Source organism: Rissa tridactyla, chromosome 6, assembly GCF_028500815.1.
Source record: "Rissa tridactyla isolate bRisTri1 chromosome 6, bRisTri1.patW.cur.20221130, whole genome shotgun sequence".
Lineage (NCBI taxonomy): Eukaryota > Metazoa > Chordata > Aves > Charadriiformes > Laridae > Rissa > Rissa tridactyla.
Window position 1 is genome coordinate 15848749 of NC_071471.1, and position 26826 is coordinate 15875574.

The 26826-nt window shown below is 53.7% G+C and overlaps 3 protein-coding genes across 32 annotated transcripts in view; 2 read left to right on the plus strand and 1 right to left on the minus strand.

The window, feature by feature from the left end:
* KIF1A (kinesin family member 1A) overlaps nucleotides 1-3291 on the plus strand; it is a 34047-nt gene extending 30756 nt beyond the window's left edge. For 17 of the 18 annotated variants that reach the window (XM_054205421.1, XM_054205428.1, XM_054205432.1 and 14 more), the window contains 10 exons: nucleotides 154-287; nucleotides 435-496; nucleotides 609-754; nucleotides 1041-1253; nucleotides 1403-1480; nucleotides 1775-1899; nucleotides 2026-2172; nucleotides 2289-2481; nucleotides 2557-2675; nucleotides 3249-3291. In XM_054205421.1, the coding sequence (XP_054061396.1) occupies nucleotides 154-287; nucleotides 435-496; nucleotides 609-754; nucleotides 1041-1253; nucleotides 1403-1480; nucleotides 1775-1899; nucleotides 2026-2172; nucleotides 2289-2481; nucleotides 2557-2675; nucleotides 3249-3291 (1260 nt within the window). The remainder of the gene's footprint in view (nucleotides 1-153; nucleotides 288-434; nucleotides 497-608; nucleotides 755-1040; nucleotides 1254-1402; nucleotides 1481-1774; nucleotides 1900-2025; nucleotides 2173-2288; nucleotides 2482-2556; nucleotides 2676-3248) is intronic. The other variant, XM_054205440.1, reaches the window with a different exon arrangement.
* Nucleotides 3292-6657: 3366 nt separating this feature from the next.
* On the plus strand, nucleotides 6658-23652 carry ILKAP (ILK associated serine/threonine phosphatase). Of its 7 annotated transcripts, XM_054206241.1 has the most exons (14): nucleotides 6671-6789; nucleotides 7123-7226; nucleotides 7537-7602; nucleotides 8016-8072; nucleotides 9141-9229; nucleotides 10155-10283; nucleotides 11969-12075; nucleotides 12542-12635; nucleotides 14544-14631; nucleotides 15934-16055; nucleotides 18753-18872; nucleotides 20233-20314; nucleotides 20531-20712; nucleotides 23551-23652. In XM_054206241.1, exons 1-13 carry the CDS (start codon nucleotides 6744-6746, stop codon nucleotides 20669-20671), a joined length of 1245 nt encoding a protein of 414 aa, XP_054062216.1. In that variant the 5' UTR covers nucleotides 6671-6743; the 3' UTR covers nucleotides 20672-20712; nucleotides 23551-23652. The 7 variants fall into 7 exon arrangements, with proteins under 7 accessions (XP_054062217.1, XP_054062221.1, XP_054062216.1 ...); XM_054206240.1 differs by lacking the exon at nucleotides 23551-23652 and having other exon boundaries at nucleotides 20531-20815; XM_054206242.1 differs by lacking the exons at nucleotides 7123-7226; nucleotides 23551-23652 and having other exon boundaries at nucleotides 6658-6789; nucleotides 9141-9263; nucleotides 10157-10283; nucleotides 20531-20815.
* On the minus strand, nucleotides 22569-26381 carry ERFE (erythroferrone). 7 transcript variants are annotated; one of them, XM_054206248.1, is made up of 7 exons: nucleotides 26005-26381; nucleotides 25629-25816; nucleotides 25410-25518; nucleotides 25243-25333; nucleotides 25043-25121; nucleotides 23646-23835; nucleotides 22569-23568 (listed from the first exon to the last, which is right to left on the minus strand). In XM_054206248.1, the coding sequence occupies exons 1-7, from the start codon at nucleotides 26375-26377 to the stop codon at nucleotides 23456-23458; spliced, it is 1143 nt and encodes a 380-aa protein (XP_054062223.1). In that variant the 5' UTR covers nucleotides 26378-26381; the 3' UTR covers nucleotides 22569-23455. The 7 variants fall into 7 exon arrangements, with proteins under 7 accessions (XP_054062223.1, XP_054062228.1, XP_054062229.1 ...); XM_054206253.1 differs by lacking the exon at nucleotides 23646-23835; XM_054206252.1 differs by lacking the exons at nucleotides 22569-23568; nucleotides 23646-23835 and adding an exon at nucleotides 23858-24707.
* Nucleotides 26382-26826: the final 445 nt, after the last annotated feature.

The following is a 26826-nucleotide window of genomic DNA, read 5'->3' on the forward strand; positions in this document are numbered from 1 at the left end:
ATGCTAATGGGGTGCAGGATTCAAGCTGGTGCCTGGGGGCCCTGCGGGACCCCGGGAGTGGAAACCGCTGGGCACTGAGGGTGGGAGAGACCCACTCTTGGTGGGCTGCCAAGCCACAGCCGCCCTGATGCCTCTTCCCCTGCCCTGCTGCAGATGGAGAACTGCACTCAACCTGCTGTCATCACCAAAGACTTCTGCATGGTTTTCTACTCCCGGGACGCCAAGCTTCCTGCCTCCCGCTCCATCCGCAACCTTTTTGGCAGTGGCAGCCTGAGGGCTTCTGAGAGGTACCGGGATGCTCATGCCTTTCTGGGGGAGGAGAGCCATCACTCAGGGACTGGAGCTCTCCTGGGGCATCCCAGCAGCCTGGGCAAAATAACCGAGGCGTGGAGATGGGGCAGAGCTGGTAATGCCTCATCTCCCTTTGCTTGCAGCAATCGCGTGACGGGAGTCTATGAGCTCAGCCTCTGCCGCGTGGCCGACGCTGGCAGCCCAGGTGGGTGCCGTGCCTCTGCTCGGGTGTTCACCATGAGACCAGGAGGCACAGCATGGTGGTCAGGGTTGGGGTCGTGCATCTGTCCCCCCCAGCTGTGCGTCTGTCCCCACAGGCATGCAGAGGCGGCGCCGGCGTGTCCTGGACACCTCCGTAGCCTATGTGCGGGGCGAGGAGAACCTGGCTGGCTGGCGGCCCCGCAGCGACAGCCTCATCCTTGACCATCAGTGGGAGCTGGAGAAACTCAGCCTCTTGCAAGAAGTAAGAGTCTGGGCTAGAAATGGTTCAAGATGGTGCAATTGGCAGCTCAACCCCTTGCCCTGCCAGTGCCAGTGGGATTCCCCACCCTGGCTGTCTCAGCCCTCCCAGTTGTGGGAAGAGGCAGGAGCAGGGCTGTGCCACTGGTGCTCTCCTGTTGCATCGCTGATAGCCAGGTCCCAGCAGACCCAAAGCTAACGAGCAGGTGGGGTTAATGGGACCTGGGAAGCACAGTCCCTGAAAGGATGCCAGGAAGGGGCCATCCCTGAGCCTGTCTGCCTGTGCCCAGGTGGAGAAGACAAGGCACTACCTACTCCTGCGTGAGAAGCTGGAAACGACCCAGCGCCTGGGTCTGGAGACCCTGTCCCCCTGCTCCAGTGAGGACTCCGAGTCTCGAAGCACATCCTGCGTCTCCTCCCCACTCTCTGTCGATGGGCCCCCCGAGAGCCGCACCTCTCTCCCCGAGACCCCCAGTGAGCGGCAGAAGGAGCTGGCCGTGAAGGTACCATCTTCCATCTCATGGGGATGAAGCCAGGAAGGGGCTCCCACAGGGTGGCATGCGGTTATGGCAGGGGAAAGCCCAAGAGGAGTGGGAGGAGGAGGGTAGAGGAAGGTGCCTCCTGTCCCACTCTCCTCCTCGTCTCTCCGCAGTGTTTGCGCCTGCTCACGCACACCTTCAACAGGGAGTACAGCCACAGCCACGTCTGCATTAGCGCCAGCGAGAGCAAGGTACCACCGCTGTCCTGGGCTCTGACGGGCTGGCAGGCACCGGGAGGGATGCATTGGCCAGGGGGAACTGGCTGAGCAGGGGCTAAATGGTCACCGTGGTGTGAGTGGTCCCTGCTCCTTCTGCTTGCCCTGGTGTTCCCAGAGCTGGTGGCTCTGAGGACTGTGCCAGGAGAGGACCCCGCCGGCCAGAGGTCTTGCCTGTCTCCTTAAGAACTGGCTTTTGGTCCCGTTGCCCAGCTGTCCTGTGCCCAGCTTCAGGTGGAAACTTGAGTTCACACATCTGTTCCTCCACAGCTGTCTGAAATGTCCGTGACCCTGATGAGAGACCCCTCTATGTCAGCTCTTGGGGTCACCACTCTCACCCCTTCCTCTACCTGCCCATCGCTGGTGGAAGGACGCTACAATGCCATGGAGGTCAGGTAAGGTGGTGGCCAGGAAGTTCATCCCCCAAGCAGGGCAGCTGTAGCAGTGGGACGTGGTCCTGGTCAATGGACGTTCCTGAGCCGTCACTCTTCACTACACCCTCGTCTCTCCTCCCTCCCCAGACCCCCCCAGGTCTCCTCCAGGGCAGAGAGCCCTGACCTGGAGCCTGCAGTAGAAGGAGAGCAGAAGAGGTCCCCAGCCCGCCGGCCTGAGGAGGAGAAGGAGCCGCAGCGTTTGCTGGTGCCTGACATCCAGGAGATCCGGGTCAGGTAGGAGTGGCTGCAGCAGCCAGCGAGGGGAATGCCTTGGGGCTGGAGGGGATGCGCCCTACGCTTGCCATCTCCTCGCAGTCTATGTCCCACCCTGACCTCCGTCCCTTCTGCAGCCCCATCGTCTCCAAAAAGGGCTACTTGCACTTCCTGGAGCCCCACACCAATGGGTGGGTGAAGCGCTTTGTGGTGGTCCGGCGCCCATATGTCTACATCTACAACTCGGACAAGGACGCAGTTGAGAGGGCCATACTCAACCTCTCCAAGGCGCAGGTGGAGTACAGCGAGGACCAGCAGGCCATGCTCAAGGTAGGGCACCCATAGCCAGCCCCGCTCTGTGCACCCCTTCGGGCGAGGGACTCAGCCCTGGCTCTTCCTCGGCAGACCCCGAACACATTTGCGGTGTGCACGGAGCACCGGGGCATCCTGCTGCAGGCAAGCAGTGACAAGGACATGCACGACTGGCTCTACGCCTTCAACCCCCTCCTGGCTGGATCCATAAGGTACTGGAGGCAGCTGGGGGAAGGGGGGTGCAGGGAAGCCATGAGTGGGGGGTCCACGGGCAGCCAAATGTGCTCCCTGCCCTGGTCCCGGTGCTCTCCCTGCTGCTCCCAGGTGTAGGGAGCACCTCCTGTGCGGAGCTGTGGCTAGATGGGCTCTCAGCCACCAAAACTTGGACTGTGTTAATCTTCATTTCAGCTCCTCCCCACTTAAGTGCTTCAATCCAGGGCCAGATCCCTGCTGGTACAGAGGTGGTTTTGTGCTGAGTTCAAAGCAACATCTAGGCCTGGCAGCAGCGACACTGGCCCTTCACCGTTCTTGAGAGCATCTAATGCACTTCTTAGAGCATCTCATGCAGTTGGTCTCACATCTCAGGAAGTTCTTGAGACCATCTCAAGTGGCAGAACTAGGGGAATAAGAGTAAATGCACAGAAATTTGTGTGCTCTGGCTAAAGAAACATTAATCCCATGACCCTCCAGCTCTGGCTGGATTGAACTGCCAGGACACTGAATCTGGGGGACCACACTTCTTGTCTACATCTCTGACACATTTTGTCTCTTGTTTTCCAAATCAGATCCAAGCTGTCCAGAAGGAGAACAGCCCAGATGAGAATCTAACCTGAAAAACACCCTCCACCTCATCCGTCTGCCAATAGGATCAAGATAGCTGATTCTGTCTCAAGACTCCTCATGTTAACGTCTGACCTCTCACACCATATGCTGCCCCAGCTGTCTACTCCATGGAAGGATCTGTCTCGAGTCACACCTTCACGGGGGAAACTCACTTCCGTTCGTAGCTGCAAAAGCCTGGACCCCCCTGGGCAGGATTTCTCGTGCGCGTGCCATCTTCTGCCTATCTCCCCATGGGTGGCCTTCATGTCACACCATCTGTAACGCTCGAGAAAGGTCCCTGATAGAGGGGAGGGAGCGAGGAGGGTGGTTTTGGCGAAAAGCTGGTCTTCAACCTACAGAGGTGGGAGTGTGGTAAAGCTCAGAGGTGGGAGAGCAGGAGGAATTGCCTCCACGCGAAGGGAAAGTGGTAGTTTAGATATGGAGATTTCCTAGTTTCTTGATGTTTCTGCAAGAGATGGCAGGGTAAGATCAGGTGTCAGTAGTTTAAGATGATATTTATAAAGTATTTATTTCTATTTACATCACAAAAATCCCATAAATTGGGTCCTGGCCCCGAGACAATGCCTCCCCTGGGCAGGGGAGAGCCTTGACAGTGGTTAAGGGTCCTGGAGATGCCTCTCCTGGGACATCCCTGGCATGTGCCCCATGGTGGTGGCGCTCTCACCCTCACTCCTGGCCTTTCCCCAACCCTCTGCTTTGTCGCCCCTGCAGCTTAAGCTACTTCTCCCCTTAGTGGTGGCTGGACAGTGCACCATGTCTTCCCAAAGGAGGCAATTCCTACCTGCCCCATCTACCTCTGTAAGGGGGAGCCCACCATCTCAGCATGCCATGGCACCCACATCCACACGGATGGGTCACCTCATTTCAGAGCTTGGTCCTGCAGGAGGGAAACGGAGGGCTCTGGGGACAGCTCTGCCTGTCACCTGGTGCGGGGCTATCCTTCCCAACCAAAAGCATGTGGGCCACCTCCACTATGCCAGCCTGGGAGCCCCAGGGGGCTTGTCCAAAGGGATTGCCCCCCTCTTAGGGCAGGATGCTGAGGGTCCCATCCCTGCAGGGATCAGGTGGCTGCTTCCAAAGCCGGATGGGAAAGTTCCCCAGGAGTCAGGGCTAAGAACGACCATCCCAATCCACAGGATCCTTGTTGCCCTTTCCCAAAAGGGCTGTCCCATCCTTTCTCCTCCCAGCAGGATGACAGGCTCGAAGCAGGTCTGAGAGGGGGGGAGAGGCTGGTATGGGAGTGTTGGGGTGGTGATTGGGCCTCTTTTTACTGTTGTAGCCGGCATTTTCTCACTCCTCTTCCCCCGCTGAAGAAGCGAGCGCCCACCTCCTTCCCACCCTGCCTCCATTGGCACATTAATCCAGGGGGCTTTCTGTGGTGGAGGTGGCTTCGCTGAAAAGACCTTCTCCAGCCATCACTGCTTCCCACCTCCCCCAGCAGCAGCTTTCCCTATCCTCCTTTTCCCATCTCTCACCCATGGGGGGATGCTTTCATTCAGAGCTTCCTGAGCGGCTGGCGGCATCCGGCACAGCTCCGGGCGGGAAGGTGAGCATCTTCCTCCACGCACCTCCTGGGCACCCTCCTAGCTTCGCTGTCACGCCTTCATGGCTGACCTTCCCACGAACAGCACTGCTGCGCCTTGGCTCTGCCGCACCTCCCCCGCGCTGTCTGTGGTGTGTGTATGTGTGTGTGTGTGTGTGTGTGTGGGACGTGACGCTGTCCTCATTATGCTCATGTTGTGGGGGGCACAGAAAGGTAGGGACGTGGCAGTTGGGCAGAGGCTTGCAGGGACCCCCCCTTGCTGCATGATAGGCACTGTTCAGCTTTGGTTTCAGATTATGGAAACGGTTTGGGGATCCTTCCTGAGCCCCTGCTGTTCCTGCCTGGCCTCGCCGCAGCTCCTTGGGCATCTCACCCCATTGCTCCAGCCCGAAGCCGCAGCGGGGCTGCTCCTCCCAGCCTTGCTCCCCAGGCGGGCGGCAGCTTGCCCACACAGGACAAGCTCGCCATCAAACTGGGTTTTTGTCTCCGCTGTGATCCATTTTAGAGACCACGAGGCCGATTTGTGCCCTTCATGTAGAGAGAGGTGCCCGCCTGGGGGCGTGGAGGGGCAGAGCTGTGGCCGGGGTTAAGCAGGGCCCCGGGCTGCAACATCCGAGCTCCCGTACAAGGACTAGTTGGTACCATCCCAAATGTCAACGTAAGGCACTAGGGGTGGAAACACTGGGTGCCCCTGGGAACAGGGGAGGCTCTTCCAGGGCAGAGGCAGCTTCTGGTGGAGACAGGACCCGTGTCTGCCAGGGACCAGACATGGGTTCACGGGCCAGGGCCAGGCAGTGCTGCCTGTGCTGCAGGCGAGGGGCGGCCGTCCTCCAGCTGGAGTCGATGCATGCCTGAGGCCAGCAAACCTGCAGAGCAGATGGCTCGGCTGGGGACCGCCACGCTTGGAGTCGAGGGAGACACGGCTGCTTGCTAGACACCCGCAGCAGGACATCTCTGGCTGGCGAGCAACCCTTGCTGTCTCACCGGCTCCGCTCTCGCCAGCACCACATGCTCCCCCAGCCAGGGCCCTGTCCACCCGTCCCCTCTCCCACCACAGCCCCCTGGGACAAGGAACGCAAACCCGAGGTTTAGGCACGACTGTGAGCCCCATCAAGCAGGAAATTTCACCGGGGAACGACAGCATGGAGGGCGGGCGAGCAGCAGCGGGGAGGCCGGGGGACTGCAGAGGAGGGAGGCTGCCGCTCATGCCCTCTGGTCCCTGCTGGTGATGGCGGCATCCCCGGGCCATCCCTGCCCTGTGCCCAGGAGTTGGCTCCTCGGGTCCCAGCCGTCCGCGCGCACGTGAGGCTTGTTCGGTTCTGAAATAAATGTGGCATTTAACGCAAACACTCCCTGCGCCACCGAGCTCTCCTTCCTCCGGCGGGCGGGTAGGGAGGGCGCCTCCAGGCCAGCAGCACCGGCAGCGGGGAGGCCCGCAGTGACGGGCCAGGGGGCTGTGCCGCTGTGGAGCCCGCTGGCTAGGCCGCACCGGGTACGAGCACCGGGCACCGGGCACCAGCCCTGGGCTGCGCGGCGGCGGGCCCGCCATGCCGTACCGTCGTACTACCGCCGGGGGGCGCAGCGCGCCCTCCCCGTCCCGCCCCCAGCCGCGGGATTGGTCAGCCTGGCGGAGCAAGGCGCGAGGCGACGGCACTGATTGGCAGGGCGGCCCCACCTTCCGATTGGCGGGGGAGGCGCCGCGCTGCCGCCCGGCGGGGAGGGCGATTGACAGGCGCACCGCGGGGCGGGGCCGATGGCAGCCTTCCGCTCCCTCCCCCCCACTTCCGGCCCTTCCGCGGCCGCCGATTGGCCCGGCGGGCAGATTGGCAGGGAGGGCGAGCGGTGCCTGGGCAGGAGGAAGCGGCCTCGGCGGCGCTGCCGGCGCGGCAGCGCGATGGATCTGTTCGGGGACCTCCCGGAGCCCGGCTCCTCGGCGGCGGGTGAGGGGGCCGCCGCCCCTGGGCGGGCGTCTAACCGCCGTCTTGTCCTGCCCCCGCGCGGCCCCGCGGTGGGGTCTCACCCCGACAGGCCGCGGGGCCGGCGGCGAGCGGCGCTGGGCCCCGCCGGGCCTGCTGGTTTAGCCTGGTCGTGGGCAGCGAGCCTCTCCGGGGGGGACTCGGATACGCAAGGGGGCAGCTGTAGTAGGGAGTGGCTTAAAAACCGCTGGAGGAATTACGGGGTTTGAGGGTTGTTTTTTTGGTTTTGGGGTTTTTTTTTTTGGGGGGGGGGGTGGGGCGCGGGGCGAATGTTCTTTTTCTCTGAGTCTCGTTCAGGTGCAGAGTGTCATCCAGGCGGGTTAGCCCTTGCTGGAGCTTTTCCCCTCTCTGTGGTGCTGTGGATCATGGGTCTGTGGAGAGCTGTAATGGTGTTACCGGAAGTAATTTGCTGCTTTCTGGGCCCCTTACATCCTGTGTCATCTTGATCAGGCTGCTGAGGGATGTTAACACACGTTGAGTGGATTCCTGGGGTGGGGGTGGGGGGGAAGGGTCGTTTCCAAGATAAAAGTTCACATCATCACTAGGCAGGTGGTTGTTTGGTCATGTAGGAGTTGCCTAAATTAGAGATGGAAGAAAGATAGCTAAGGTTCTCCTGAGTTACCCCACCTGTGCTCACCTGGGGGGCGGTCCTTTCAGATACCAACCCCTGAGTGCCTGCAGCAGGTCTTGACTAGCCCTGTTGTCTTACAGGGAAGGAAGCCCAGAAGGGGCCTCTGCTCTTTGATGATCTCCCACCAGCCAGCAGTGCTGACGCAGGTATGGATCCTCCGTTCCTGCCTTTAGTTTGGCTTCCCGTGTTTTCTGCATCAGCAGCTCTTGAGATGAAACTGCTGTAAACCCTTTTCTTTCTTGGACAGGAAAAAGACAGTTGGCTTTTCAGCACTGCTGTGCAGGGCAGCTGCTTTCCTCTTGTGGTGTTTTGGTTTGTCTTATAACCAAAATGTTATATGTGTTCCACATGTATTCCATAACATGTTCCATGTAAATATTCCCTGAAACAAATGTAAGGCTTGAATTTGTCCCCACAATCCAGTAACAGAAGTTGAAATTTGGCTCACTTTGGTAAACTGGCATTTTATAATTCCCACACCTCAGAAGGGCTGTACAGAGCATTATTCCCTCAAAGGGACAAGGGTATTTACTAATTCTTGCCTTTTTCTATGCTCCAGGAAAAGGAGGCTCTTTACTCTTTGATGACCTTCCACCAGCCAGCAGCAGTGACACAGGTAAGAAGCTGTGTCAGCTCACCAAGCCTCTGCTGACCTGCCCTTCTAAGGAAGACCCATTGATGTAGCTTGTTGTGTTGAACACGTGGCAAGTTAAATTGGTGTCTGCGTTGGCTAACACTCGTGGTGGCGATCTGTTTGTGCCCCATTTGTTTAAATGGGGATTCTGACTCTTAAAGAGTAAACTTAGGTCTGTTCCCAGAAGATGTCTTTTTGGCAGCCCTGTTGTCTGTGCCTGAAAGCTCCCTGCTTTTGGGGGTGAAAGTGTGGGTGTGCTCACTAAGAGTGAAAGCAGCGCTGGCCCAGTGCTGCCACTGCCTCAGCTTCTGTTGCTTCTCTGCTGTGGGCACAGACTGCCTTCTTGTTCCTAGCTATAAGTGTCTTCAAAACCAGACTGCTGGTCTGGCAAGGCCTTCTGCACGCACCCAAGTGTTTGCTAGTACCTGGGAGTGGGTGAGATAATTCACTATACCATACGAGAATAAATCTCCAGAAGGAAAAGGCTGGGGTTCTGACATCATGGCAATCATATTTTGCTCGGTAGCTTTAATTTGTACCATCTTCTGAAACCTCTAACAAATATGCACATTCAGAGTAATGAAATACATTTCTTTGCATTGTTACAGGCACAATTTGTAGACACAAATAATAATAATAAAACCTGGTAGTGTTCCAACCTGAAACGTTAACTTCCTGAGCAGTTAACTGCAAAAAAGGCTGGTAGCTGAGAAGCAAACTGTGGGTTGGTGGGGACAATCAACAGCCTGCCAGCCAAACACAACTGTACTGTGCCTGAGGTAGGGTCACATAACGTAAAGTGATCAAATCAGTGCTTGCTGGGTTAGACAGCGTGTGCCATGGGTTGTACGTGCTGAGTGAAGTTGTATGTGTGTGTTTGTGGTCAGTTAGTGTGTCTTGTTCAGTAATAACTCTGGTCAATTAATACTGCGTGAGTGTGCAAGCCTGTGCTCCTCAGAATGCTTCGGTATAAAAGGACTTGGTGCTGAACTTAGGCAAGTAAAACAGAGCTGGAAGACTTCAGCCACCTGCATTTTTGCTTTCTTTCAGCTTCCAGTGCTACTGAGCAGGTCTCATCAGCAGGGAACCACGGGAAAGGGGAGAAGAGAAAGTCCTTGGAGGAGGAAGAGAAGAATGGCAGGGAAGAACTTGTGGAAAAGAAAGTTTGTAAAGGTTTTCAGACAGTTTGAAAACAAATGTACTCAATTTGTACTTTTAACATTGGGCTGAGTAAGTCCAGACCAAAGCTAAGCTTTGGTTCTTCAGTCCACTTGCATTTTCGGCCTTTTGTAGGGAGCAAACTGCTGCAGTGGTCTGTGGAAGCCCCTTGAGCACCCTGGCACTCTCTGCCTCCCTCACCCAGGCCTTCTTACCGGCCCTGATGAAGTGTCAGAAGCTAAGCAGCAAGCACCTCAGCGTTTGCGGGATAAGCTCCTGTGCTGACAAGAGAGGGATTGGTTGTAAAACCTCTGGAAGGCTAAAGCCACACCAGTTTCTTTTGCCATGTCCACAGATCTGTCCAGATCTGTGTGTCTGCTAAGAATGCCCGAGAGAGACTCGCTGTTACATATAGGACACTTGACTTCAGAGCAGGTGCCCACGTGTTACGTGCAGCTTTGGGAATAAGATGTGTTCGGGGTACAAAGGAAAGGACATGTTCTGGAAACAGCAGACCCTGATTTCCTGTCCTTCCACTCTTTTTAAAGCTATGCTTTGTTTAATCCACAGGACCAGTGACACACGCTTCCCCTGCCCCTTTTTGGTAAGAGTCCTGTCCTATGCCCAGCAATCCTGCTGGGCTACAGCTGCCTGCAAAAATGGGGATGAGCGGTTTTTATAGCTGCTGATCTTGGGGGCACTTAAAAATCCATGTTGCAAAATAAATGTATCCCACTCAGCAGAAGGTGACAGATGTGTTGTTGCAGGACAAGGGCCGTACTTCACTGTGGTGCCAGGATAGGGTCCTGAAAGCTGAAAAGTGGTTGCTGATTTACTGGTTTTTAGCCTGAACTGAGAAGACAGAGGAGTTTGATTTGCATGCGTGTGTCTGCTTTGTTTCCCTTTAGGGTCAGTGGGCATTCTTGGATTGAAGGGTTATGTGGCAGAGAGGAAAGGTGAAAGAGAAGACATGCAGGATGCACATGTCATCTTAAACGATATCACCGAGGAATGCCAGCCTCTGCCCTCTCAAATGTAAGTGGGCCGCAACTGCCAGAATGAAGCTGTGTATGGCAGCCATCGCAGGGGTGAAGGAGCTCCAGCTTGCTTCAGCTAAGCCTGTGATATGATCCTTTTCGCTTTGAGCATCTGATGTTCTTAACTACGCCTGTGTTCTTGTGTGTGGTGTGGTTTGGTTTGTTATTGGGAGGCCTGGGTTGTATCACTAGCTGCGTTCCTGGGCAAATCACAGGACTCTTATATACAAATACCTCCCCTTGAGTGATGCTCACTGGCTTCACAAGGATTGTGAAGGCCCAATAACTCTGGACATTGAGCCTGTTACCCAGATGTAAGCATGGATGTTTCAAGACCCTCAGTTTAATTATAAGTAATCAGGCCTTGCCTTGGGGATTTTAGAAGCATAAAATCGTTTTGGTTGGAAGAGACCTTTAAGATCATCGAGTCTAAGCATTAACCTAGCGCTGCCAAGTTACCACTAAACCTTGTCCCTTAGCATCACATCTACCTGTCTTTTGAATATCTTCAGGGATGGTGACTAAACTGCTTCCCTGGGTGGCCTGTTCCAATGCTTGATAGCCCTTTCAGTGAAGAATTTTTTCCTAATATCCATCCTAAACCTCCGCTGGCACAACTTGAGGCTGTTTCCTCTTGTCCTATCGGTTGTTACTTGGGAGAAGAGACCGACCCCCCCCCCCCCCCGCCGGCTACACCCTCCTTTCAGGTAGTTGTAGAGAGGGAGAAGGTCTCCCCTCAGCCTCCTTTTATCCAGGCTGAACACCCCCAGCTCCCTCAGCCGCTCCTCACAAGACTTGTGCTCCAGACCCCTCACCAGCTCCGTTGCTCTTCTCTGGACACGGTTCAGCACCTCAGTGTCTTGTAAATGAGGGGCCCAAAACTGGACACGGTATTCGAGATGCAGCCTCGCCAGTGCTGAGTACAGGGGGACGATCACTGCCCCGGTCCTGCTGGCCAGGCTATTGTTGATACAGGCCAGGATGCTGTTTGACTTCTTGGCCACTGGCCTGGGCACTCTGCTGGCTCTTATTCAGCTGTCTGACAACCGTTACTGGTGTGTAAAACCCTAACTGTGGAAAGGGAGAATGCCTGAAGAAGAAAAAAACAGATGTCAGAACTCTCTCATGTAAAAAGTTTAAATCTCTCTGCAAATTAAGACATATAAGCGTGTGTACAGAGAATGTGTGTATTTAAACAAATGCTCTCGAGTATCATCCTGATACTGGATTTAGCTTCTGAAGTAATATTGTCAGGAGAGCTTCGTGTGCTGAGGGATTTGAGTTTCTTGCCTGTAGCATGGTTTCAACAAGTTAAGGCATGGAAAGAACTGTAGGATTGATTAGACTGATGCCTGTGTAGTGCTGGGGTGTTGTAATGCCCTTGAGGTGAAATGTTTAGCTGCTTTTATGCCAAGGTGTGATAAACTATCTTCTGCCCCTCATTTTCTTGAGGGGTGGAAAATTACAATGAAGTTCTCAGCTCAGTGCTTGCACATGCAAATTTTGCAAATGCTTGAATGTGTGAACTTAGAGACTTGCTGCCTTTGTCTGTGCCTTGGAGTGCAGTGTTTATTCAGTCTGGCCAACACAGGGCAGGATGCTATGGAGACTAATGTACTTGATCCCACGCTCTGGTTAACAGCCTTTCTCAACCCCTTTCTGCTTCTTTTTGTTCCCTCGCAGCACACGTGTCTCGTACTTTGCCGTTTTTGATGGCCATGGGGGAGTCCGAGCCTCAAAATTTGCAGCACAGAATCTGCACCAAAACCTGATTAAGAAATTTCCTAAAGGTGAGAGGAGTGGGATAAGGGCTGTAGGGCAACCATCACCTTTTCTGCCCCGATATTATGGCAGTGGATAAGGAAACTGATTTGTTTGGCCATAGTTCTACAGTTCCTATCCATATTCCCAGTGGGCTTGTGAGACTGTGCCGTCTCCAGGGGAAGAGGGCTGGAAGCCTTTTTGCACAAGAGTACAGGTAGCCACTTGTGAACCGCTAAGCAAGTGTGAGATGCGCTGTTGCCAGCTCAGGCAGTGCCACTTCAAGAGTGAAAATATGCCCATGGGGGAGAGGGGTATGTCATAAATTCTCTGAACGTGCTACCGTGCAGATGTTTGGTAGTGTGAGCCCAGGATGTGCCCCAGATGTTCTGTATAGGGTCTGAGAGATTCACTGCCTGATTGAATGTTGGATGAGTGAAGGGAGGGACAACATGTTTTAGCTGGAGCTTAGGTGCTGTTTTCCCTGTCTGGCAGGTGAGGTAGTCAGCGTGGAGAAAACTGTGAAGAGATGCCTTTTGGACACCTTCAAACACACAGATGAAGAGTTTCTAAAGCAGGCATCCAGCCAGTAAGTGTAAATGCTTCCCATGCATTTGTATTTCTTAGCTTGCATCTCACAGGCCTTAGTTCTGAGCAAGGCAGAGGAAACCTTAAGTCATGTCTATGCTTTGGTGAAACCTCATACAGCTTAGCTGTGCCAGGCTGTAACTCTGCCAGCTGAGTGCCTGCTAGAGCTAGATCGCAGCGTGTTCTAGTCGTACTCTGGGGTAAGCAGCCTGTAGGACCCCTTAGACTAAAATACAAGTTCATGGTAAAGGAAGGAATAAAACCATGATCCAGAATGGTGCCTCTGTCCTTACCAGTGCATCTTGTTTGCCTTCTTTTTAAAGACTTACCAGGTTGCTGAAGTGACTTGTCCCGTACTGCCTGAGATGGGATCTCTGTGTTGACAGCATCAAAGTGTGGCAGGAGGGTATCTGTAGAGCAGTCCGTTGCGGGCTGCTGTGTGCAGCTTTCTTTAGAGCTGCGTTCCTGTTAGTGAGTATGTGCTTGCCAGGCTGCAGCACATCTCTGAGGTCGTTTTTAACGCCCTATGTTGAAAGACTTAACTCTCCCAATATAAGTTTAAGTCTTGCTTTCTTCACTTGTTTTGGAAACAGAGACATTGATGAAGAATGTGCCTCATCTTAAGCTTGTTTCTAACAGTTTCTTTTAAAACAAAGCTGAAAAGCACAGCAGCTACCTTCTGTGAGATGAAAGCCAGCCTGCCTCTTGGCTGGGTTTTGAGTGCAAGCATCCTTACCTTCTGTCAGTCTCTGCTGAACTGACACACCAACTGTGTGGACTAGGGAAGATGTAGATCGCATTTAAAATACGGTCACTTTGTTACCAGTCCTTTACACATTTGGGTTTTGGTGGGGTTTTTTTTCCGCTTTCATAGTGACACCTCTAATTCAGGTGGAGGGACTGTTGATGCATCTGATTCTGAGATTCCCTGCAAACTTTCAATTTTAAGTAAATTGCAAACTGGCTCAGTCTTTTAAACCTAATCAGATGAACAAGTTTGACCAGGGAAAAGGAAAAAGCTTCCTTGAGTCTGTCACAACAGTGTCATTCCCAAACCAGGCTCTGGTCAGAAAACAGGACTTATGACAAAGGCGCTACAAAGGATCTCTAGTGATAGCTGTATTGATGATGAAATGAATGATCTTCGTTCAGCTGCACCTTCAAAGTTAGGAAAAACTGGATGAAATATGTCTAGAAATCAGTCTTTCAAAGCTAGTTTCAGTAAAGAGTGGCATCATAGCTGGGCTTCATTGCGAGGAGGGCTAGTCTGGCAGCTGTAATCTAAGAAAGGCTTCTCGTTTTACCTAGACCTCTAGAGATAAAAGCTTAACTACAGCAAGTAGACTTAACTACAGCAAGTGTCAGGAGAGTGACTGAACGAGTGGTGTTGCTCCTGAGGTGGGGGGTGAGGACTGGAGCGGGCAGGCAAGGGTCCTGTGAAAAAAGGAAGGGAAATGAAAGCAAAAAGGAAGGCAGCTCTGTTGCAGTCCTGGCTGTGCCTTCCTTTTGCTGCAAAGAATGAGCCTCCCAAGGAGGAGTTTGGGGTGCTTGTTTGCTCAGGATGCTAAAGCTTCTGGGCAGTTATTGGGGCTGAGCCTGTTCCAGCCACAGATGAGCTTTCCCGGTAACTGAGTGTGAGGAAGGGTTGGTGTGGGGACCATATTTGAACCAGTGGGACATTGATCATAGATTTAGATGGTGGTACTCTGTGCATCTCCTCTGTCCGTGTCCAGCTCGCTATTTACCACCAACAGTTTCCCTAGCTGCTTGCACGCAGCTGATGGGGGCTTGTGCTAGCTGACTGCTATGTGTTAGCACGTGACGTTTCCTTGAGTCCCCAGGAGCACTCTGTGACTTACTTCTTGAACATTGTTTTCCCCCTTGGTAATCTCATTTTTGTTCTCTTCAGGAAGCCAGCATGGAAGGATGGCTCCACAGCTACTTGTGTCCTAGCTGTCGACAATATTCTCTACATAGCCAACCTTGGTGACAGCCGGGTAAGCAGAATGGAGAAGCCCGCTGCTGGCATCTCGATTCCTCCAAAAGGTTTATTCGCCCTGAAGGGCAAGGTGTTTGTGTGGGATGTCCCACTTGCCATGAGCTCCACAACTGTTCCTACGAAGCATCCTGTTTTGGGTGGGTGCAGGGTACTTCTGTGTTGTCTCCCATCGTGTAAAACAGCTGTGTGGGATAGCTTTCTCTTGGTGGCGCTAAATATCTCACGGTACCTAGAATAGAGTATTTCAGTTGGAAGGGACCTACAATGATCATCTAGTCCAATCCAGGGCTGACAAAAAGTTAAAGCGTATTATTAAGGGTATTGTCCAAATGACACTGACAGGTTTGGGGCATCAACTACCTCTCTAGGAAGCCTGTTCCAGTGTCTGACCACCCTCTTGGTAAAGAAATGCTTCCTAATGTCCAGTCTAAACCTCCCCTGGCACAGCTTTGAACCACTCCCACGTGTCCTGTCACTGGATCCCAGGGAGAAGAGATCAGCACCTCCCTCTCCATATTCCTCTCCTTGGGAAGCTGTAGAGAGCAATGAGGTTGCCCCTCAGCCTCCTTTTCTCCAAGCTAGACAAACACAAAGTCCTCAGCCGCTCCTCACAGGACATGCCCTCCAGCCCTTCACCAGCTTTGTTGCCCTCCTCTGGGTGTGTTCAAGGACCTTCACATCCTTCTTAAACGGTGGGGCACAGAGCTGCACACAGCGCTCAAGGTGAGGCCGCACCAACATGGAGCACGGCGGGATAATCCCCTCTCTTGACCGACAGGTTGTGCTGTGCTTGATGCGCCCCAGGATGCGGTTTGCCCGTCTTGGCTGCCAGGGCACACTGCTGGCTTCTACAGAGCCTGCTGCCCACCAGCACCCCAGGTCCCTTTCTGCAGGGCTGCTCTCCAGCCACTCCTCTCCCAATTTATACTTGTGCCCAGTGTTAATTCTGTCCCAAGTGCAGAAGCCAACACTGGGACTTGTGAAATGTCATGCCATTGGCGACTGCCCAATGCTCCAATCTATCCAGATTCCCCCTGCAAGGCCTCTTGTCCCTCAAGACAGTCAACAGCACTTCTCAGTTTGGTATCATGATTAAAATTGCTAATGGTGCATTCAACTGCTGCATCCAGATCACTGACAAAAATACTGAATGGCTCTGTCCCCAGGACTGAGCCCTGAGGAATGGTGATCCGTAACCAGACAGATGTAGCCCCATTCAGTACAGCTTGCAGCGCTCTCTTGAGAAGTTCTTGCTGCGGTTTTGTTGTCGTTTACTCACGAGGGTCTTTTGTCAGCGCAGGCGATTCTGTGTCGTTATAATGAAGAGAGTCAGAAACACGCAGCCTTAAGCCTCAGTAAGGAGCACAATCCCACCCAATATGAGGAGCGTATGCGGATACAGAAAGCTGGGGGAAATGTCAGGTAAGCGCCTAAAGGGTGTGAGTGAGTAAATCTAAACTCTGGCCCAACTTTGTGCCTGAGCACTGAGTTTCTGGAGTTTCCTGAGCCCAGCACTTATGCTAGTGGGAGCCCATAGAGAGTGTGTTGCTGCATTGGGAGGCGCAGCGGTGCCTGAGATGTTTAAGGATTTAGCGGCTTGAGTTGGTTGATGGGGCTGTTTTCCCAGGGGCTTAGAATGGGGGCAGGGTGCTCTGCTGCAAAGGTAGGAACCCATGGGAAAGCCCGACAGTGTGATGCAAGCGTGGACATGCTTAAGCTTGACCTACAGAGCTGGACTTGATAGTTTAATAAGTTACCACTTGCTTCACACTGGCATTGAACAGAACTCCCTTGCTTGCAGCATCGCCTCTCCCTCCTTGTCCTATAAGAGGCAGGATGGTTTGAGAGGGCACAAGAAGCCCTTGATGTCAGTTGGTGTTGCTCCCCTTGGAAGCAACCTGATGCACTGAGGTGGTCTGCAGTAGGAGGGAGGTTTCTGGTGCCAGAGCGGGATTATCTTAATGATCCTATGCTTGTAGGTGTGCATGGGTGTTTGGGCGGTTGATGCTAAAACCAGCAGCTGTGTCTGATTTCCCCGGATAGGTTCTCTCCTTCCTTTGAAGGCTGTTTCTTGATTTAATGGCATACTCATGAGAGAGGACTCGGTGCAGGTGAAGTATTGTAATGCCTTTGGAGGCAGAATGCCCCCCAGGGTGGGGAGGGGTGGGCTCAGTTCTGTCACACTGCCATATCTGGAGGGCCTTGTTCCCCTTATCTCTGGAGAGCACATGCTGCTTCTTATGCTTAGCACTGATCTATCTTTGCACACAGGAAAGAGATGGGCCAGTGTCTGTTATCTCTTTTCAGAACTGGGGGAACATCTCCCTGGCTGCCTGGAGCCTCTCCCACTGCTTGTAGTTCAATACTGTGTACCCATGAGATAAGTCTCAAAGTGTGTGAGTGTGTTGCTGCTCCTCTGGCTTTCAGGGTAAAGAGAGTTCAGTTTCTGTGGTGAGCTTTTTATTTGCACATTTTTCAAAAGACAAAGTCTGTTTTTTCAAGTTTGAATGGCCTGCTCCGCATTCAGAAAATTGTTTCTTTACATCTGTGGGCAGCGCAGAAATCTCAAGTAGTTAAGGTACAAGAAGTAATTGAAAAGTAATTAAGTACAAGTTTCCACGTGCTGGGAAACTGTGAGTGTTTCTGATTGGGAAATATGGCAGCAGCACTTGCTCTGAGACTGAAAATAGCAGGAGGACCTCATGCTGTGGGTGGCACTGCCTTAGCCTCCAAAGTCAGATACTCCTTCATTTTCACCTCTCTTCTTTTCAGCAGCTCTGCACAGAATAGTTGATCTTCGCTGCACTAACGTTGTGGCTGTTGGTTGTTATAAATGTGATGTAACCAATTGCCATCATTTTTCTTTGCAAGCTTGTACCGCCTTCCCTTCCAGAGGAGGGCCACGAAGAGGATCAGAGGGTTGGAGCGCCTCTCCTATGAAGACAGGCTGAGAGAGTTGGGGTTGTTCAGCCTGGAGAAGTCTTCCAATACTTAAAGGGGGCCTACAGGAAGGATGGGAAGGGACTCTTGATCAGGGATTGTAGCGATAGGATGAGGGGTAACAGTTTTAAACTGAAAGAGGGGAGGTTTAGATTAGATATCAAGAAGAAATTCTTTACTGTGAGGGTGGTGGGACATTGGCCCAGGTTGCTCAGAGGAGATGTGGCTGCCCCATGCCTGGGGGTGTTCAAGGCCAGGTTGGATGGGGTTTGGAGCAACCTGGTCTAGTGGGAGGTGTCCCTGCCCGGGGCAGGGGTTTGGAACTGGATGATCTTTAAGGTCCCTTCCAACCCAACCCATTCTATGATCAGATCTCTTCTCTGTGACATGCCTCGCTTCTTGCTTTTATCTCAAGTGGGGCTGGTTGGACTACAAGATGAATAAGCTTGTGTCTTTCCAGAGTGCATAAAAGAGCCTTTTGGGGGAGAAGATGCTTGATTGTTAGAAAGATGGAGTGTGGGACGGTACTTCTGTTGGTCCAGCACTCAGTTTATATGGAAAAGTTTAGCAAACAGAACTGCTTCCTAAGGAGGATTTTAACTTGGGTTTCAGAGAACTGGTTGCTGCGATCAGTGATTAGTAAAGACCAAGTGATCAGGAGAAAGTGCTGCGGTTCTTGCTCCTTAGAACTGCCCCCAATTGAGCCAGTCCGTAGGGGTTGGTGTCCTGATAAGCAGAGCACAGAAGGGCCTGTTGGCTCAAACCTGGTCTTGCCTGCTGCCACTCTGTGCTTCTGTTGAAATACAGTTTGCTAGATACCTTGCCAGAAAATAATCTGTGAATTCAAACCTCTGCCTCCATGAGTTCAGCTTAGTATTTAACTCTTACTTCACTGGCTTGCTAGGCTAAGCAGGACCTGAGTTAAGGCAGGGAGATGCAAAACAGCCTTGAATTCTCCTGGCCTCATTTCTTCCTCCCCCTCTATGCTTGTTTTCCAAAGCTTTACACAAAGGCACAGAAAGGGAAGGAGACTTTGAAGGGAAGACTTGAACTTGCTGGGGAAGTGGGTTGAGATTTGTACGAGGCAGCTGAATGCACCATGAAGAGTGTCTCCGTCAGGCAGTGCAATGAGATACGTGCGTGTGGGGAGGGTTCTTAATGTTTTCTTCCCTTGTGCAGGGATGGAAGAGTCCTAGGAGTGCTGGAGGTTTCCCGCTCCATTGGGGATGGCCAGTACAAACGCTGTGGAGTTATCTCTGTGCCAGATATCAAACGCTGCCAACTCACGCACAATGACAGGTAAAGTGTGCCCACGTGCAAGGGTGTTGGCTGCGTCCTAGCTTTGCTCACAGAAGTAGCACAAGCTGCATGACCCCGTATGCTCTGCTGTTAGGGCCGAGGCACTTCAGATTGATCACTCAGAATTAGAGGATGCTTTTACTGCTGACATCTCTCTGCTCCTGTTACTTATCGGTATAGTGGGATAATGCTGCTGCCTTACTATGCCAGGATGCTGTGAAAGCTCCTGCTGGAGAAACTGACCTCACAGCAGTGATAACATACACGAGCCTTAGACTTCCTTCATGCTCTGAATAAGTTCACGCACCAGCGTTCAGGCAGTTGGCTTGAATTCTTGGATCCCTATCCTGTCCAAGAGTTGCTTCTAGCAGCCGTAGTGCCCACAAGTACCATTGCATTCAGCTCTGATATTTCAAGATTTGAAATACTTCTCTAGTATGTGATTGGCAATGACAAATTGCTGTGAGCTTTCATGTCGCTATGGCCCTGCAAGCTCTCTGAGGTGAGAACGTAACTCAGTACTGCTGCTTTTTCTGGGATTCGAATTACGTATCAAGCGATCCACTAAAATATTTCTAAAGGTATTCTGAGCATCAGGCTTTGAAATGATGTCTTCAGAGACGTGTGCTGCTCTGGCAGGCTGGCCATCTCTGCGAGATGGTTGTAGTTTTCCGTGTTTAGTGACTCCAGTTAGGGCTTCTGTTTAATGCAATCCATTGTGCAGGCAGGAAGTGCACAGCAGGCCATCTCCCCCATCTTCTGAGACCTGCCTCAGGTCTCCTTGCATTGGGCTTTTTATCCCCTCAGCCACCTCCAGCCTGCGGCAATACGAGTTTTCCAATCACAGTTATACCTCTGTTGCTGGGTTAAGCTGCTCACTTTTCTTTTGAATATTTCTATTTAAGTTATCGCATACCTCATGAGCATGGAAATGTAAAGGATTTAAAGGGATGTACATAAGGTATTAAGCTGGCTGTATTTCTCTATTTCTTTGCATTAGTTACATTCACATGTGAATGAAAAGGATTCAAAGGAAAGAAGCGATTCCTAGAGAAATAATCAAGCTTTCTATCAGGGTGTTGTATACGGTCTTGCCTAACAGTGCAGTGTCAGGACTGCCAGGATGTCCTGATCTAGATCATACATTTTTGCCTGGCTCTTTGGCCTGCCTCAGTTCCGTGAACGGTAGGTTCTGGAGCACCAGAGAAATTCTAGTGCTTCCTAGGGATTTTCAGATGAGCTTTATGGCACCTTCCCTTTGGATTGGAGCATGGGTACTCATAAAATAGCTTGGAGGGATTTTGCCGTAGCTGGGGAGCCAAAGATTCAGCCTTAGAACTTGTCTCTGCTTGATTTCCAGGTTCATTCTGATAGCCTGTGATGGCCTCTTTAAAGTCTTTACACCAGAAGAAGCTGTGAACTTCATTGTGTCCTGCCTGGAGGTGAGGGGAAGGCAGCATGGGGGCTGGGTTTTTCAGTGCAGGGGGCACAAAATGGAATGACTGTGACTTGCAGAAATCTACTTCTGCCAGGGTATCCCCCCTTACCCCTGAGGTTGTCCTTAACTTGTTTTTTTCCCCACGCTTGGAAATTACCATGTGCTTGCACCTACGCAGTTTGCTGGGAGCAATTGGTGTCATCTTTCCTCGTCCCAACAGGATAAGAACATTCAGACGAGAGAAGGAAAGCTAGAAGCAGACGCTCGGTATGAAGCTGCATGTAACAGACTGGCCAACAAGGCAGTACAGCGAGGGTCAGCGGACAACGTTACGGTCATGGTGGTCCGGATAGAGCACTGAGAGATGAGGTGCAGCGGCAGGACCCCTGGCTGGTGGCGGATGTAAGGGAAGGGAGAAGTTGGCATGTGTGCATGTGTGGCTGGGGGAGGGAGGGTCCTGCTCGATGCTCTTCAGTGTAAATAAAGTTTTGGTTTTTTTCTAATAGTTTTAGCTCACTTGGCTAGCAGTGTTTTCGAAGTGGCTGCCATAGTGGATCAGCATATGCAGAAATCTCTTGTCCTGTCAACCCCCCTGTGAATGTCTTGGCAAACCAAATAAATCCATATGGCAGAGGTGCTAGCAGGAGCAGGCATCTGTGGGCATGAACTCTGCCAGCTGTTCCAAACGGTGCAGTTCTGCTGTTCGTTTCTCTTTGTATGAGGTCCTGGGAGAGTCCTGAGCTCTTAGGACTCAGGCATAGCTCCCAGTCATCCTGTACCGTACAGACTGCACAGTACTTCAGGCCACCAGCTTGGGATGCAGTGCGGGATGTCCTCTTAATGCTGGGAAGGAAATCTTTCAGTTCTGAAGCTAGGTTGTGAGCTTGCATGCAGCTGAGTGATAGACTGCCGCTCTGCAAGCGGTGTTTGTACCTTCCCTCTGCTTGCAGAGAACGTGAGGGTTTTATCCCAGTTTTTAGAATCATAGAATTGTCTAGGTTGGAAAGGATCTTTAAGATCATCGAGTCCAACCACTAACTTATCACTGCCAAGTCCACCACTAAACCACGTCCCTAAGTGGCACATCTACAAGTCTTTTAAATACCTTCAGGGATGGTGACTCAGCTGCTTCCCTGGGCAGCCTGTTCCAATGTTTGATAACACTTTCAGTGAAGAAATTTTTCCTAATATCCATCCTAAACCTCCGCTGGTGCAACTTGAAGCTGTTTCCTTTTGTCCTATTGCCTCTTACTTGGGAGAAGAGACCGACACCCCCCCCTCTCCACCCCCCTCCTTGCTACAACCTCCTTTCAGGTAGTTGCAGAGAGCAAAAATATTTGATATGGCAAAAGTGGCTGGAGTTTTCTTCTGATGCTTATTGGGAAAGTGTTTTCACCAAATGGCCCTGGCAGGCAGCTGAGATAAGGGCAAGGCTGTGTGCTTGGCTGTGTGCTGAGGAGCAGGCATCTCGGGTTTTAGGTACTTGTTGCTATTAAGTGTCTGGTGTCTCATCCCTTCCCCATTCCTCTACCAGCTGTTGCTGCAGAGAGTCAGCGTGCTGTTTCCAAGAGAAAAATGTGGCTTAAGACCAAATGACAGTGTGAAAGCTAAACAGACTGGGCTACCAAAGCACTTAAATTCTAGATTACACAACTTTCCCTGGGTGAGAGGGTGCAGTGAGGTGAGCCAGTGGGTCTGTGCAGTGGTTTCTTGCACAACCTCCTTACCCTGCATGAGAAACGGTGCAGTCCCAGGGAGAGGTTTGGGCAGGTTGGTGCAGTGGTGCCTGCCGTTTTGTCTGTAGTCCTGTCCAGGGTTATGAGGCTTCCCAGGCTTTCTTCTGTTCCCTGTATTCCCTGGAGCTTTGGGAGATGGCCCCAGATCCTGGGCTATATGTTTTTTCTTGACCATGCGAAAGCTATCTTGTTGTTTGGGTCAGGTGGCTACAACAGAAGTCAGTTAAAGTTTATGGGCTTATGCTAATGATTAGGCTAACTCGGCCTAGCTCGTGCTAATTCTCCGCATCTTCTGCGGAGCACTGAGGAAGGAGGCGGGCCTCTGCCACGTATTTTGGTAGTGCTTGCCTCTGCCAGCTTGTTCTGCTCCTAGCCATTCCTGCATACTCCGATGCAAGGCTGCACTGCAGGATGAGCTGAGAGGGAATTGCCTGTGTTAGCAACAGTCTGCTGCTCTTGAAAGCCAAATTTGGAGAGCCGAGGCAGAGTAGCACGGAGTTTATTCAGTCTGTGGCAAAAGGAACCCTGATGGCAGATCTCAGAAGGGCAACTCGCCTTCTCTTCTCGCCTCCCTGCTTTTCACAGCTCTTGCGCTGGAGAGAGCTGTGTGCTGTGCTGCAGGAGCTGAGCCAAGCACCCGTCTCTCTGGTGCTCCCTTCCAGGAGGCCCCTCTTGATTCCAGCACGAGTGCTGGTGGGAGAAGTATCAGCTTGCCCTTCTCTGACTGTCTTCTCTCCCCCTCCCTCCTCTTACAACTCTTCTTTCCTTCCCTTTAGAAAGCACAACTCCAACTGGGAAGATAATACATAGTGGTATGGTACAGTTAATAACAATTTCCATAAAATGGATTGTATTGTTCATTTTTCAGGGAAAAGGAAGCACTGTGGAGCAGGTTTCACCACGCTTGTGAGTAGCCAGCCAGTCGGAAAGGCAGGTTCAACCCCCAGTTTAGTGGAAGTCAGAAAACTGCTTGTAGTTCCTGGTAGGGTGGGGTCAGCAAGAGGTTTCCTGAAAATAAACTCTCCCTGCCTCATTGCTCAGCAGCATCCTGCTACTGTAGGGAGCTCCGAGACCACCACCCCGGGGTGGCCCATGCAGAAACGCATGTACACGCAGCTCCGCTCCCTTGGGGCTAACTGAGCTTCTAGCCCCCTCCCAACACTTAAATTGGGACACCAGTAGCTCTCACGTAAGCAACTCTTTCAATTTTGTGTTCAAGTGCACTGAGGTCTTTTTATCTTGCTTGCAGAGGACAGCTTACCAGCTCGGGAAGCCCTGCTCTCCAGCAGTGCGCCCTCTTGTCTCTTCTCGGGTGTGTTCGGTAGGAAGGGGAGGTGGCTGACCTCAGAGAGACGGCCTTGCTCTCGGTCACGCGTGGTAACTGGCAGGTGCTGCCAGGGCCAAACTCCTCAGCGAGGCAGGAGCTGCAGAGGCCTCGTCCCTGCCAGGGTGCTGCTGCTGCTCACCCATTCAGCTGGGGGAAAAAGCGCATCTTTCCTTTCAGAGACAAGTTCTCTTTGCCCTGGGGAAGAAGTCAGCGTTAAAACTGCACAGCCAGAGGCGCCCCCTCCCCGCATCCACCCATGAAGAGCTTCTCACCAGGCTCCTTGAGGAGGTGTAACCTGTGGAGAAGGCCAGGCGGGGCCAGGAAAGCCCTCACCAGCGAGGTCCAGCTCAAGGAGGCAGCCTCCCCGCTGCCTACGTGCGAGGATCCCTCAGGGAAGGTGGGGCTGGGTGCAGTTTGGGTTATCTTGCAGTGCTGCTGGCACAGCTTGCCCGGTGGTACATGCTACTAAGAAATGAAACGTGTGGCTGCCTTGCCCCACGCCCAGCCTGCCCGGACGCTTCTCTTGCAGCCCTTGCTCAGGCATGGAGCTCTGCGCCCGTCCTGGGCTCAGAGGGCTATTGGAGGTGAAGCAAGGAGCAGCGTATCTGTGCTGCCCACGGCCTGGGCCACGGGCAGGGAGTGCCTGGCGTGGAAAGCCACAGGACAGGAATCTGCTCTAATTGAATGCGTGGCATTATTGGAACACTGCTTTGAAGATTAGCTGCGAAGGACGTTGGCTTCTGCCAGCAACCATTCACTGCTAACAGACTGCAGGGAAGCTAAAGCTATACAAATATAATCTGGTTTGGGTTGCTGAGAAGCCGGGCAAGGAAATCTGCTGCGAGCGAAAATGGAGGCATGGGGCTTCATCCCAGGCACCAGTACTGGGCATAGTGGGAGCTGAGCCCCACGGGGAAAGCAGCCAGATGCCACGTTTGTCAGCAGCTTTTTCCAAGACAAACTTCCACCCCTAGCCTTTAGATAAAAATGAACTCCTTTAGCTTCTTGTCACGCTTTATTATTATTATTTATTATCCTCAACCTTTCCTCCCCGATCTTTCATCCAGCTTCAGATGGTTCTGCAGCATGAACAGTATGGGACCAGCCTGCAGCTCCTGCAGCAGCCAAAGGTCTTCCCTGGGCTTGGTGCCGAGCAGGGGAGGTGTGATGGTGGGTGGCAGAGGGAACCTGCTCCTGGCACAGGTTCAGCTCCCTGCGTGGTGCTCAGCACCTTTTCATACCCCTATCAGAATGGCGCTGAAATCAGAGCCGCTTTGAACAGTGAGGGGAGAGTCTGCAGCGTTGTCCACGAAAACAGAGGCGTACTGCCCAGCCTGGAAGGGAGAGAGGGCTTAATAGGGCCGGGACACCTCCTCCGGGGACTGGGCACAGCCTGGCAGAGCAAAGGAGAGAGCTCTCCCCTGCACGCAGAAGTTAAGTGCTGGAGGGGCTTACCCCTCTTCCTTCTGGGGAAAAAGATGATGCAGAGGCTGGGAGGGCAGCCCAGCCATGGTATGTGCTGCAGTGTCCCAGTAGACCTCATGTCCCCGAGTGTCCTTTGGGCTCAGAGATAGGCTGAGAAATAGACTCGGTGCCCAGCCCTGGAGTTGGGGACATGGAAGGCACCTTCCTGCCCGGCACAGACCTCAGCAGAGCCGGCACTACTAACCTGCAGGTAAAGGACTCCGGTGACGGAGATAGTGAAAAGGCCAACGCCACTCTCCAGCCAGGACACAGTCTCCAGATTGCTGCAGAAGAGGGAGGGTGGTGCTAGGGAGAGGACATGCCTCCTTCCCCTGGGGATGCTGGACTCCTTCCTCCCTCCCTGGCCCGGGGTCCCTCTCCCCTCCCGGCTCTGCCCTGCTGTACCTGTTGTGCTGGCAGCGGGACTGCACGCAGACCAGCACCCGCAGACGATTCCCCCTGCACGGCTGCCACTTCCTCCGCTGCTCTCTGCGCACTGGGACAGAGGGGAGGGTGAGAGCCATCCCCGACCTCCCCAGCCGGGGGGGGCCTGTGGGATGCTGGGGGCTCACCGAGGTGCAGTGTAGCGGTGAAGGCGTAGTACCCGGCGATGGGGGCTGTGTACTGCCCACTGGTCAGGTTCAGCCCCGAGCCACGGTGGAACATCCCCTCCCTCTCCGGCTGGGGATGGGGAAAGGCTAGGATTAGAGAATGAGCCTCTGCGCTGGGGCAGGTGCCCCCATAGGCAGAAGATGCTGCTGGCAGGAAGAGGCAGCAGGCTGGGTGCTCACAATGTAGTAAAGCTGCAGCTCCCGCTGTGCTCTCTGCTCAATGGAGATGTTTTCACGCGTCTGGCAGCGGAAGGCTGCTTCCACGCGACGATGGGACCCGGCCTGTGGGTTACCTTCCCCGCTTTCCTCCTCTTCCTCACGCCCTTCCCAGGCCTTTCTGCGCATCTTCGCCTGCTCCTTCACCATGGCTGATCCAAAAACCAAACCGGGGCTTGGCTTTAGGAAGGAACTTTGTCTTTTTCTGTCCCCAAGATGAGACAGCGCCTGGCTCTCCTGCCCAGCCCTGCAGTGCCTCATCCCCGCTATCTCCTGCTCCTGTCCTGAGGTTCCCCCTCGCCCCCCCGCCCCTGCGGCACTGCCCGGCGCCGGTGGGTACCTTTCAGCAGGAGCTGCAGCTCTCTCAGCAGCTCTTCCAGCACGGCGAGGGTCCCGGGGGGCACAGAGGCAGGGCCGGGCACACCGACTTTCAATGCAGCCTGTGCTGTGCCAGCCCCTGTCCCATCCCGGACCGTGCCCGTCCTGCCCCGGGCCCGGCTGCCCCTCGCCCGCCCAGGGCTCCCGGCCAGCAGCATCCACGCATGACGGGGGTCCACGCCGCCGACCCGGGGGGCGGCAGCGCCCGGCACCCCGCGTCCCGCCCCCTCCGCCCTCCCCCCGGCTGCTCCCGGCGGCTGGTCCCGGGCCGACCCCGGGGAGCCGGTGCCGGCGGCGGCGCAGAGGAGCGCCAGGCACAGCTCCGGCAGCCGCATCCCGCCGCCGCTACCGAGAGGGCGGCCCGGGCCCCGGCCCCGCCTCGGGGCTGGGGAGGGCGGCGGAGGCCCGCCCCGCTGCCGGGGCTCGGCCGCGTCCCGCTCTCCCCTGCGGGCCGGGGGGGACCCCCGTGGGTAGAAGCCCGCGTAGCCCGTGGGGAGCAGGAGCGGGGCACGCTTCCCCCTAACCCGTGGGGCTTCCCGCCGCGACCTGCAGAGCTCCTCGGTGTACGTTTAATGCTTCAAAAATAATAATAATAAAAAAAAAATCTAACACAGAAGAAATTAATCATCAGACGGCGCTGTCAGAGCTGCGACATCCCAGCACGGCGGTTGGACCGACTGTTGGGGAAGCATCGCCTTGGTGCTCTCCCCATCCCAGGGCATCCTCTACCACCAGCAGAGATGGGGATGGGGCAGGAGGCACCGCCTGATTCTGTGCCAGGAGG

Excerpts from the sequence above, each read along its gene's own strand:
- ERFE (XM_054206248.1), bottom strand. The coding sequence starts at position 26,377 with ATGCGGCTGCCGGAGCTGTGCCTGGCGCTCCTCTGCGCCGCCGCCGGC. Across the intron at positions 25,519-25,628 it reads AGCTGCAGCTTTACTACATT|CCGGAGAGGGAGGGGATGTT; the intron begins GTGAGCACCCAG and ends CCCCATCCCCAG. Across the intron at positions 25,334-25,409 it reads CACCGCTACACTGCACCTCG|TGCGCAGAGAGCAGCGGAGG; the intron begins GTGAGCCCCCAG and ends CCTCTGTCCCAG.
- ILKAP (XM_054206241.1), top strand. The coding sequence starts at position 6,744 with ATGGATCTGTTCGGGGACCTCCCGGAGCCCGGCTCCTCGGCGGCGG. Across the intron at positions 9,230-10,154 it reads AGGAGGAAGAGAAGAATGGC|AGGGTCAGTGGGCATTCTTG; the intron begins AGGGAAGAACTT and ends TTGTTTCCCTTT. Across the intron at positions 20,315-20,530 it reads TCATTGTGTCCTGCCTGGAG|GATAAGAACATTCAGACGAG; the intron begins GTGAGGGGAAGG and ends TCGTCCCAACAG.